This window comes from Carica papaya, chromosome 3 (genome assembly GCF_054855325.1).
Source record: "Carica papaya isolate Zhongbai chromosome 3, ASM5485532v1, whole genome shotgun sequence".
In the NCBI taxonomy this organism is placed as follows: domain Eukaryota; kingdom Viridiplantae; phylum Streptophyta; class Magnoliopsida; order Brassicales; family Caricaceae; genus Carica; species Carica papaya.
In genome coordinates this window covers 35346292-35358930 of record NC_142311.1, presented here as the reverse complement: position 1 = coordinate 35358930, position 12639 = coordinate 35346292, and the positions used below count along the sequence as shown (strand labels likewise).

Sequence of the window (12639 nt, the reverse complement as noted above, 5' to 3'; positions counted from 1 at the left end):
TTAATAGAAATGGAGTAATAAGTATAATTTTGAACACCATTACACACCTTTAGCTTTAATACTGTGTTGTTGGTCAAAATCTATTATTTAATATTAACATGTTAATTTATAAATTCAAATTAGTAAAGTACACAATTCTTTCTCTAGATGAGAATATGTGTTCGAGTTATGAGTTATTCATTCTGTGTATCATCGTTAAGAGATTATGTTATATATAGATATGTCTATCGGAGTAAACCAATATTTTTTTGATTTAAAGAGAAATGAACTTTATGTTTTATAAATTTGTTACTTAAAAATTAATATAATTACAAAGTAATAACAAAATTATCTTTTATTGTTCATTTTTTGTACTCTGATTCAAAATGACCATATTAAAATGAATCATTTTTTTTTATCTGTGGTGTCTAAACCAAAGAGGAGGAGGGGTTGGGCTTTGAGAAGTCAATAATGATGGCATCCATGTATTCCTAGGAGGCGGCAAGGAACTCCATGATAAAAGGGATGGCATGGAAGTAGGTGGCGACAGAGAGAGCGTATACGATGGATGTAGAGGAGGTAATGTTAATGGAGTCAAGGGAGGCGACAACAAGGGCGTGGTTGGAGGAGAGAAGGAGCATAATAGTTTAGAAGGCATAGATTGTGCAAGAGCATACAAGTTGGTAGGGGAAGAGGGTGAAAAAGGCGATAGAGCAAATGTAATTAACAATGGAGGGCATGGATCTTTTTGCTTGGGAGCTTGAAAAGAGAGAGGGAGAGAGAGAGAGAGAGAGATAGAAAGAGAGAGAAACAAATTGAGAGAAAGAGAGAGATGATGAAGAAGAGAAGGAAGAGAGAGAAGTGTTATATATCATATAACATCTAACGCGATATTCAAGTAGTTATCAGACAAACTAGAAACTATAATGTGTTAATGGATTTTATATAACGATCTCGGAAATCCAAAAGGAAATATATAATAATTTAAGTGCGAAAAGGAAACAAAATGTTAAAGTTTACATCCCTTACATAATAACTTAAAAGTACTGAACAACATTACAGAATAAATTCTTTGAAAGAAACACGAAAAATAAGAAAAATAATGGAAAATAGAAAGTATCTAGCATCTACTCGCAATCTTCTTGTGGATCGGACTCTGAAACCAGGTTCTCTTGATCTGAAATAGTTAAATAAAGGATGAGTTACACTAACCCAGTAAGGATATCACACCATATCACCAGCACAAAAGTAAATGTTGGTATAAAATCAAAACAACTAATGGAGCACTAAATTTAACAAATTCGTTTATCAATCATAAAATCATTTACCATTCACTTACCACTATAAAATTTATGAAAACAACCTATAGAGACAATAATACCATATAGATCATAATTTCATGAACAATCAGTAACATAGAACATATCATAAATTCATATCCATTAACAATAAAACAAATCATAATTGTTTCTTATTTCACCAGTCTACTAGTATCCATGGGGGTTCATAGGGGTGGTTGGAGGAGGGAATGAGCATAATAGTTTAGAAGGCATAGATTGTGCAAAAGCATACAAGTTGGTAGGGGAAGAGGGTGAAAAAGGTGATAGAGCAAAGGTAATTAACAATGGAGGGCATAGATCTTTTTGCTTGGGAGCTTGAAAAGAGAGAGAGAGAGAGATAGATAGAAAGAGAGAGAAACAAATTGAGAGGAAGAGAGAGATGGCATGGACGTATGCAGCGACAGAGAGGGAGTATAAGATGGATGTAGAGGAGGTAATGTTAATGGAGTTAAGGGAGGCGACAACAAGGGCGTGGTTGGAGGAAGGAAGGAGCATAATAGTTTAGAAGGCATAGATTGTGCAAGAACATACAAGTTGGTAGGGGAAGAGGGTGAAAAAGGCGATAGAGCAAAGGTAATTAACAATGGAGGGCATGGATCTTTTTGCTTGGGAGCTTTGAAAAAGAGAGAAATTTATATATATATATATATATATATATATATATAAAGAGAGAGAAACAAATTGAGAGGAAGAGAGAGATGATGAAGAAGAGAAGGAAGAGAGAGAAGTGTTATATATCATATAACATCTAACGCGATATTCAAGTAGTTATCAGACAAACTAGAAACTATAATGTGTTAATGGATTTTATATAACGATCTCGGAAATCCAAAAGGAAATATATAATAATTTAAGGACGGAAAGGAAGCAAAATATTAAGGTATACATCCCTTACACAATAATTTAAAAGTACTGAACAATATTACGGAATGAATTCTCTAAAGAAACATGAAAAATAAAAAAAATAATGGAAAATAGAAAATATCTAGGATCTACTCGCAATCTTCTTGTGGATCAGGCTCTGAAACCAGGTTCTCTTGATCTGAAATGGTTAAATAAAGAATGAGTTACACTAGCCCAGTAAGGATATCACACCATATCATCAGCACATAAGTAAAGATTGAGAGAAGAGAGAGAGAAAAAAAAAACAAATTGAGAGGAAGAGAGAGATAAGGAAAAAGAGAAGGAAGAGAAGCATTATATATCACATAACATCAAAGCGACATTCAAGTAGTTCTCAGATAAAATAGAAATTATAAAGTGTTAATGGATTTTATACGTAATATCTAAATTAATAATGTTATCAATCAATTGAGAGAGACTGAATCAATTTTTTTAAAATGTACATAAACTAATTTAATGCATAATTCAGATAGAAACCAAACGAAATGAAAAAAAAAATATGAGAACCAAATTTATATTTTAATAGTCATTTTCATGTAATCTTATTTTATAATATTTAGTGCTAAAATAGAATTATGCTTTAACCTATTCAGTAATGATGTGATCTTAATATATAGTATGACATTATCACAATATTAATAATTAATGGTTTAGGTATTATGTAACTTTTAAGTACCTTTTTTTTCCTATAATTGTAGTGATTTTATATAATAATTAAATATACTAGTTATAGAACTAAAATAACATAAAATAATAAAAGAGAACTAAGAAAATAGTAAATCGAGAATTTAATAAAACACTATTAAGACTTCCAAATCAAACCAAAACGAAGCACCAAACAACAATTCCATAAACAAAATCAAAGTTAAGAAGTAAAATAATCATATGAAATATTGTATAAGATTTAATCTTTGATTATAATGCTCTTAACAAATAAACTCAGAGACACAGAAGAAATAACAATAACTAGTATTTTGATAAATCTATTATCTATAATAATATATAACTTCAATACGAACCCAACATGATTAACAATGAAATTTTGCTATTAACTCATCTATGTTATCAAGTTAATGGAGTAGAAAAATATAAATCATCAAAAAACCGCGATCTGATATAGTTATCATATATATATATTTTTTTACCATACGTTATTGTCATATGTTACTTTTATCACTTGTTATATTTTGTATATTTCGTTATTGAATATGTGCAATGCTATATTTTTTTATAATTTAATAAGTGAAAATATAAATAATTTTTTTTTAAAAAAATAATGTTAAATGTGAAATTTAACAGAAATAAATAAATAAATTGTAAAGGGAAAATTTCCTCTATATACTACTCAATCTATATATTATGAACTCGTTATATGTATTATTATTTTTTATATGTATAGTTTGGTGTGTATTTATTTATATTATTATTAATTAATATGCATGTTTTGCTAAGATTTTATTTATTTTTAAAAAATTCTTAATAACTGCTTAGTTGATTGGTGGAAAGAGTGTGGGACCCAGAGGTAAGAAAAAGCACGTGCTAAGATTTATTGGAAAAGAGAAATGTGGGACCCACAAACTGACCATGTGATCCTAATGGCTAATGGCTATGTCACCTATCTCCATAGCCCCTTCCCATGTGCGCCGCTGCAGGGTATCCCACTTCCCCCCTCTTTTCTTTTTTATTTCTACTTTATAATTTCCATTTATACTTCAATTTGACTAATTAATTTGTCTTAAAACATTTACTAATTATTTAATAACTAAAGTTTTCATCATTAATAATTAATTATAAATTAAATTAATAAAATTAAATTAACATCCATTTGTCTAATTTCACAATTTTTATAATTTTGAATATAATTTTCATATATTGTAAGTAAAAAAATATATAAATTATTGAAATTTAATTACCGTAATATTCTTGAAAATTAAGCTAATAACATAAACATTAATTTAATTATTAAAATTTAATTCAATGAAGATCTACATTTTGTTTAAGTAAGATTTCTTGTGTAGAATTTTGACACTTGGTTGCCCTACAAAGAATCAGAATTTGTTCTTACCATTAAAATACTCAAACCCTAAAAAATAATATTTAATTCAAAAAATAATTAATATTCTAAAATAATTTTTTTAAAAAAATTTGGTAAATGGGTTATGATTGTTAGTCTTTATAATTTAATGATTAATATTTATTTACCCAAAAAAAATATTATTTACTTGAATAAAATAATAAAAAAACTCAATGATTCATAGATCATGATAATGAGAAAATAAATTACAAAAATCAATGATTATTAATTAAAATAACAAAACCCAATGATTATTAATCAGAAATATATATATATATATGTATATATATATATAAATGGGTAGTTAATTAATTAAATTATTTTCATGGGGCGGTGGTTAAGCACGAGATTATAATAGTGGAGCTCAAATAGATTAGTGTTTTAATGAGGGTAGGATTATATTTAATAAATATGCATTATGTTAGATTTAAAATTTAATTTTTTGATTAGGAATAATAATTTTTTGATTACATACTACAGATAAAATTTGATAAAATAATATTATAAGTTGATTCCGCCTATAATTCAAACCAAATGTTTTATGATTCATATATCTATTAACAAATGAAAATACATTACTTACGTATACGTAAATTATAATAAAATTTTAGATCTGAGATAATTAAATATATATAAACAAAATATTTTAGAGGTAAAAGAACAATTCATGTGAAGTTAAAAATATTGTGAAAAATTATAAACAAGTTTTGATTTAAAAAATATTAATATTGTATTTTTTTTACATATTTGCGTGTGTTTGCATGATGACTGATTTATATATTGAAATAATTAAAATACTTACTGAGTTAATAAAACTTATTAAATTTTATTCTGATATTTTTTAGAACAGGAAGAATCATATCAGTTGGCAGACGAGTGAAAGACAAACGAACGTATCATAATCAGTGATACATTTTATTTTTATTTTAGTTATCGTATCGCTTTATTAAAATCTATATTTTGTATATATAAATATTGTATATATATATATATTTTGTGGATTTCATTAGTTAAAAAATGAAATGAATACGTCTTGTGCTTTATTATTGGGTTCGGGGCATTACAAAAGAATAATAGATGTATCTATAATTTACTCCACAATTAATTAATCAAATGGTGGTTTATCTTGATTCCTCCATGCATGGTTGCCTTCAATAACTTCATGCAAAGTTCCAAAAAAGTTTGATATGCTTTAGAGGGATGAATAATATATATATATGTATTTATATATATGTATATATATGATGTGAATTTAATTTGATGGCTTTCGAGTTTAACTCTTGTCTCCTCGTTGCTTAAAGAAAATTTATTACAATAACCATTAATTAATGACATTAAGTTAATTCTTTTTTTCAATCTATAATTCCACATTATGCTTCCAAAAATCACATACATACATACATATATATATACACACACACACACGTATTAGTAACTATAAACTTGGGCAGAAGATTTTTTTTTTAAAGTAACTATATAAACTTGGGTGAGAGTTAATATCATAATTACACATGAATGTATATATATATATGTATATATAGAGGGTAGGGACGTAAAGATAAGCGATTGATTGGAAGAAAAAGGCATTAATAATTAAACGAAACTTACAATCATAATTCATGAACATTCCCTTAAGAAAAAGTCTTAAAAGTCCTGGCATTAAATGGCATTTCAAGAGCGTCCTTATCTGCCACAACAATCATGTAAAACTGCCGGTGGGTGTATTCAATATATGTACGTATATATGCGTGTGTGTGTGTATATATATATATATATATTTATAGAATATAATATAATTTGCTGAAACTGAAAGGAATGTAAAAGAGAAGATATATACTGGTTGAATATTATTAGCCATAAGTACAGAGATATGGGCTGTTTGGTTGCTGGATATCTTGTCTGGCTTTTTGGATGCCACCCTTTTAACACATTAGCTAGCTATACATATAGGGTATATATAGAGCTGGGCTGATCTGGGCTAATGTCCTAAACATGAGGGGTCCCCAACACGCCGACTCCTAAATGCCTTCACGTGTGTTTGGAAATATTTGAGTTGTGCACTTTCGTAAGCTCTCTTTTAGTTGCCCCCTTATATAATATATATATATATACATATATATATATATGTTATATAAATAATATATAAGTACTTACTTATCTGCTTTTTAAGTAGTTCTTCGCATTGCCCATTTCATGCATCTTTGTTTAACTTGAATTCCATAAACTTTTAGACATTAAAGTTGATATAATATGATGATAACATGATAGTAAAAAGTCTATATTTCAATGTTAGTTTTTAATAATCTCGACAATTTATGTGAAAACTATTCTAAATTAAAGAATATAACGAATCACTCATAATAAATTTTTAAATAAAAATTAAAATAATAATTTTTTTTAAATTAAAAAGTTATTCGGTGTTAAATTGACTGAAGAATAATAAATTAAACATCATATGATATATTTAATTGGTGAATTAGTTTTTTATAGTTTAAAATTTTAGTAAGAATATCTATTTTGAATATCGATTATGATTAATTCAATTATATAAATACGTTGAAAGAATATGAGAAAATAATAAGAATGAATATAGATAAGTACTTTTCGTAGGTCAATCATCTTCTAAACATAATAAAAGAGATAAGAAGAAAGTTACGAAAATAGGATTTTCTAGTGAGTTAAGAAATACGAGAAGAACATCAAACATGAAGACAAGTACTTTCACTACCGGAACGAAGAATATTGGATAAGAAATTGCAATTTATAATTGGAATACAGTAAAAAATAATCTATAAATACTCGTTTTATTATATACATGATGACTTAACTAAGCTTTATTAATCTAATGAAGATATTAGGTATCAATATCGAACATGTATCATATATTCATACGAGCTTAAAACTTTTAAAAGTTTGATAACGAATATAATATTTGTATCAGAAATGAATATTATCGATTTAATATTCACAAATATATATATATTTATGATTTACTTAATTTCAACTCTCGCAAAAGACAAAGAGAAACTTTTATGAAGTGAACATATCAACGAGCCAGGTTGTTGTAAATCAAGAAATAAACACAGAAAAAAAAAAAGAAAAATAAGAATATATTCGAGAATGAATCATGAATGGAGGCATGGTATGGACATGGACACATGCATGCATGGACGGCATAGAGGCAAAACCGGTCCCATGAGAAATTAAACCTTTGGTGGGAAACAACAAGGAAATAGAATTGGTGGGAGGTGTCTTTCCAAAATGTCCCACGTGCGGCTCTCACACCCCACAGCTCACCATCATCATTTAAATCTCACACGTGTGCCACTTCATCATGCTCCATCTTATCCAAATATAAACTTCCCATCCTCCAACCTAATCTTATCATCTTAAGTCTTAATCTTCATTAATTAACATGTTGATTAGCATAATATCAATACCCCACATGACCGTTAGATTTTTTCTTTTTCTTTTTTCTTTGTTGGTCAAAAATACATTTTCATCCTAAAATTAAATATTTTGATTAAAAAAATTAGATCGAATTAGCAAATTTGAATCGAAAAATTTTAGTTTGATTCAGTTCAAGCCGATTAATATTTTTAATATTAAAATTTAAAAAGATTAACTACATAAGTTATATATACTATGTAAATAAAATATTAAAATATTGAATATATAAATAATATATTTAAAAACTAAATTCTCTATAAAAATTTCGATCTACTTTATATTGAACTGAAAATTTTTGATCGGTGCAATCTTTAGTTTAATAAATTTGTTTTTCATTCGATTTTAATATGACCAAGTCTAAGTTCGGACTGATGATCACCCCTAAACTCGATCGCAATATTAATTTAATAATGAGCTTACCATTTCGTATTTAGCTATATGTTAATTGGAAAGAATTAGTGAAATAATCACATTTCGGAAATTAATTTTATAAAAAAGTTGTTAAGTAATCAAAAGATATATAATTAATTTCTATATGTTAATAATTAAGAAGACAAATGGGTAGAAGAAAGACTCTTTAAATTTTTTTTTTGGGTAAATTTATAAATTAGACAATACATATATATATATCTATATAATTCGACTCAAATTTATAATTTTTTATAAAGAAAGAGACGTATTAATTATTTAATTAAATGGTAGTCGATAAAAACGACTCGGATTAAAGTTGTAACGAAGAAAAAGAAATTAAAAAGGGTAATAAAGAGATAATTGAAGAGGATGGTGGAATTTCGTTGAGTCGAAAAGGTATGGACCCTTGTTTGTCTGTGGTCCTTAAAATCACAATTAATCTCACCAAGTTCGTGTGAAAGGGAAGAAATATATATATATATATACATATATTGTTCATAATTTAAGAAATCTATACATATATGTATATATATGTATGTATATAGTAACAAAAAAAATAACAAGCAAAAGCAAAAAAAGTAAAAAAAAAAAAAAAAAAGAAATCAAGAAGAAAAAGCCCATGAGATCAGCTCGAGAAAGCAGCTTTGGTAATTGTCAAATCTTGGTCTAATTATTTTTCGAATGCATGTAAAATGTTTATGAGTTGTATTTTGGTGTGTTTTGGGTGTCCATACATATTTTATATATATATATATAGACAAGCACTCACACATGTGTATACATATATATGTAATATGTATATATTATCTTTTTGGTGGTCATAGAGCAAAGTTGTGTTTAGATACAGGCATCTATCCACCAACAAAGCTGCCCCATTTTGAAAAAGCACGACTTATCAGCAAACTTTCACAAGTTTGGCTGGCAATTAGCCAACCCTAGCTAGCTATACACACACACATATATATATATATATAGGTACACATATACATTTATACATATATTTTTTCATGCACGTACCCTAACCCATGCATGCGTCTTGTTTCTTCTTGTTGGCTTAAGAACCTTCTTACTTCACTCACTCCAATAATGTATTAGCTGAATTAATTTACTCATTCAGTATATTGCTGCTTAATTCACTTACAGCTGCTATATATATATATATATATAAAATTTTGGCTGGCCACCTTTTAGATTTAGCAAGTAAATTGTAAAAAGTTTAAAAAATTAAACTGATTATCATTTCAAATCCTTTGTAAAAAAATTGACATAAAATTCTCTAATACTTACCTCTATAGTATTTATACATACATACGTACATATATATATATATATAGTATTAGCTACCCATCGTTCTCCTTTACAATTATAAAGAAAGCGATAACATAACTGTCTCTGCAAAACTAACTTCATTTCTCTCTGCACAATATCCACATATATGTACAGAGAGTTCATGAAGAATATCTTTAATTTGCAGCTCAGGATTAGAATCTTTGCCGACACACCCCACGTATATATACATATATATATATATATATATTTACGAGGGATTGAAAGAGTTTATGGATGTTAATCTGACATCAAGGCTTAAAACTATACTTGTGGACGTTAAGTTATTTTTTGTTCATCCTAATTAATTTCTTCCTCTCACTTTCAAATCAATCAGCCATTGCCATTTATTTTTCTCACCTAATTGCAGATTCTAATTCCACCTGTATGTATATATACACCACAAATTTGTCAACTACCTCATTCTCCCCCTTTAATTTCTATATAATATATACATATACCTATATAGCTCGATAATCTCATATACATATATATATATACACACACACGTATACAAGATTCGTGCATAAAGTCATTGAACCATGAAAAAGGGATCAGGTGCGGTCAATATCTCCCGAACAAAGAAAAGAATAAAACCTAAAAATAATATTTATATATATATATATAATTATTTAGAAGAAGAACATGAAGATGTAGTAGAGACGTCAGTCACATGTCCATGTAAACCATACATTAAACCCATAAAGCCAATCAATTGAATACCCACATGGCCATGTCATCCAATCAGGAACATCCACGTAGGACCCACTTCTTCACATGGGGGGATGTGGGGTCCTCCATCAATGCGCGTGATTCAACGTTCCTCATTGACTTCTAAAAAGCAACGCCACCCCAAGGATTCATCTCTACCGTCCATTTTATGGGCCCACAGTCTTAAATACCGTTGGCCATGATTGTCTCTCCCGTGTTCCCTCACCCACGGCAGCACACTCCCCGGTGCCCATGATCTGAGGAGCAGCCGTATCTGTTGTTGTCGGTTTGACATGAATATTCCACCCACGCGCTCGCTTCCACGTGTCCCCCTCCTCGTCAGTCGGGTAGCGCGTGGGAGAGAGACGTGTGGGGTTGTCGCATGCATGCAGAGAGAGCGAGTTAAGCCACGTACACATCGTCACCATCATCACCATCGTTCATTTCCTATAAAACTCTTCTCATCTTTCATCGCCATTCAACACAACAGAGTTTTGTTTTCTCCTGTTTGGCCTCCGGGAAAATTCAACCTGCAACATATTGGAAATACTAGTCTTTATTCATCTGAATAGAAAATCGAGGTAAACAATGAGAAGATCTTTGGGATTCGGGAACGACGATGATCTGAATAATCTGAAGGCAACTGAACTGAGACTTGGATTACCTGGAAGTGAGGTACCTGATCAGAAATCACAATCAATCACAACAAGCAGCACTTGCTCTATTCTTAGAACCAACAAGAGAGCTTCACCTGAAAATTCTGATGACTTTTCAAGATCATCAACCTCCATTAGTACAACTTCTTCATGTGTATCAAATGCTAAAACACCAGAAGACGCTGCACCTCCTGCCAAGTAAGTAAAACTCTCTCCTATCTTTGGGTTTGAATAAGTTCTTGATTTTGCAGATTCTAATTGGTGTATATATGTAATTGATAATAAATACAGGGCTCAAATAGTAGGTTGGCCTCCGATCAGATCTTACAGGAAGAACAGTTTACAAGTAGAGAAGAGAAGTGAGGGAGATGGTGCAGGAATGTTTGTGAAAGTGAGTGTAGATGGAGCTCCTTACTTGAGGAAGATTGATCTTAAGGTTTACAAAAGCTATGCAGATCTCCTCAAGGCTTTGCAGAATATGTTCAAGCTGAAAATTGGTAAGCCATATTTATGAGCATTCATATATATTCAAGGTTTAAAATCGGTTTATGACGATTTAAACGTACTGGGTATTGATGATTTGTTTGTATGTGTGTGTATATATATAGGTGAATATTCAGAGAGAGAAGGATATAACGGATCTGATTATTCTCCAACTTATGAAGACAAAGATGGTGATTGGATGCTTGTTGGAGATGTTCCATGGGAGTAAGTTCTCTCTCTCTTGAACTAGCATGCATGTATTCTACATACACATATATATATGTGTGTGCGCGTGTATGTATATATCTGTACGTAAACTTATATAGGTTTGATCTTGTTTTGATACAGAATGTTTATCTCCACATGTAAGAGGCTAAGAATCATGAAAGGGTCTGAAGCTAGAGGATTAACTTTTCTATGAAACCAAACATGAAATAACCACTGAGATGCAGCAAAAGGAAGATCAAAGAAGATCAGTAATCATGGAGAAGATTCATCCCAGTTTGGGTTCTGATCTCCAAAATGTTTATTCTGAGAAGAAAGATATATTGTTAGCAGTTCATACAGATGAAAAAATATATATTTTTTCCCTTTATATACAGCTGGTTTTAGGTTTCCAAGGTTTCAACCCAGAGTTTCATATCCATTGAATAGTAGAGTTAGATGATTAGTGGAGAATATGAAAAAAATTTTAAGAAAAAACCAAGAGGAGAGGTATTTTTTCTTTTATCGGATCCAACCTGTAGAGAAGAAAAGAAAAAAAAAATCTTTGTAATATATATATATATATATATATATATTCAAGAAGTTTCATAATTTTTATTAATCAGAGCAATATATATGTACTCTCCAATTAATACAATTCAAATGAAGAAATATATTTATATATTTCTTGATTTGTCTTCCAATGATCTATTATATATACTTACATAGCCTAAATCTATGATATATGCTGATGATTTTATTTATTGATATAAATCATAGCACTCCAAGAAAAGAAGACTTATACTAGCATGGAATACTTAGATATTCAAAAGAAAATGAACTTCAAAAATTTCAGGAGGAACTTCTTTTTTTTTTTACTTTGAAAAGGGAAAAAAATTATGAGACCTTTAATCTTAGTATACTATGAATGCTTGAATCATAAAAAAGTGATTTTGCAGTAGTTGTTCCATGGGAAACTGACTCCTTAAGTCTGTTATTAGAAGTTAGATTTATTGTTTTCGGATTAAACTTATAGATGTTTCATGAAAATTAGTTTTCGGAAAATCAATTGGTAAAATCGGGATAAAATTAAAGGTGTCTC

The 12639-nt window shown here is 29.1% G+C and overlaps 1 protein-coding gene across 1 annotated transcript; it reads left to right on the top strand.

The window, feature by feature from the left end:
* Nucleotides 1-10663: 10663 nt before the first annotated feature.
* LOC110814782 (auxin-induced protein 22D-like) lies at nucleotides 10664-12159 on the top strand. Its single transcript, XM_022042362.2, has 4 exons — nucleotides 10664-11048; nucleotides 11142-11347; nucleotides 11459-11558; nucleotides 11682-12159. The coding sequence occupies exons 1-4, from the start codon at nucleotides 10783-10785 to the stop codon at nucleotides 11752-11754; spliced, it is 645 nt and encodes a 214-aa protein (XP_021898054.1). The 5' UTR covers nucleotides 10664-10782; the 3' UTR covers nucleotides 11755-12159.
* Nucleotides 12160-12639: the final 480 nt, after the last annotated feature.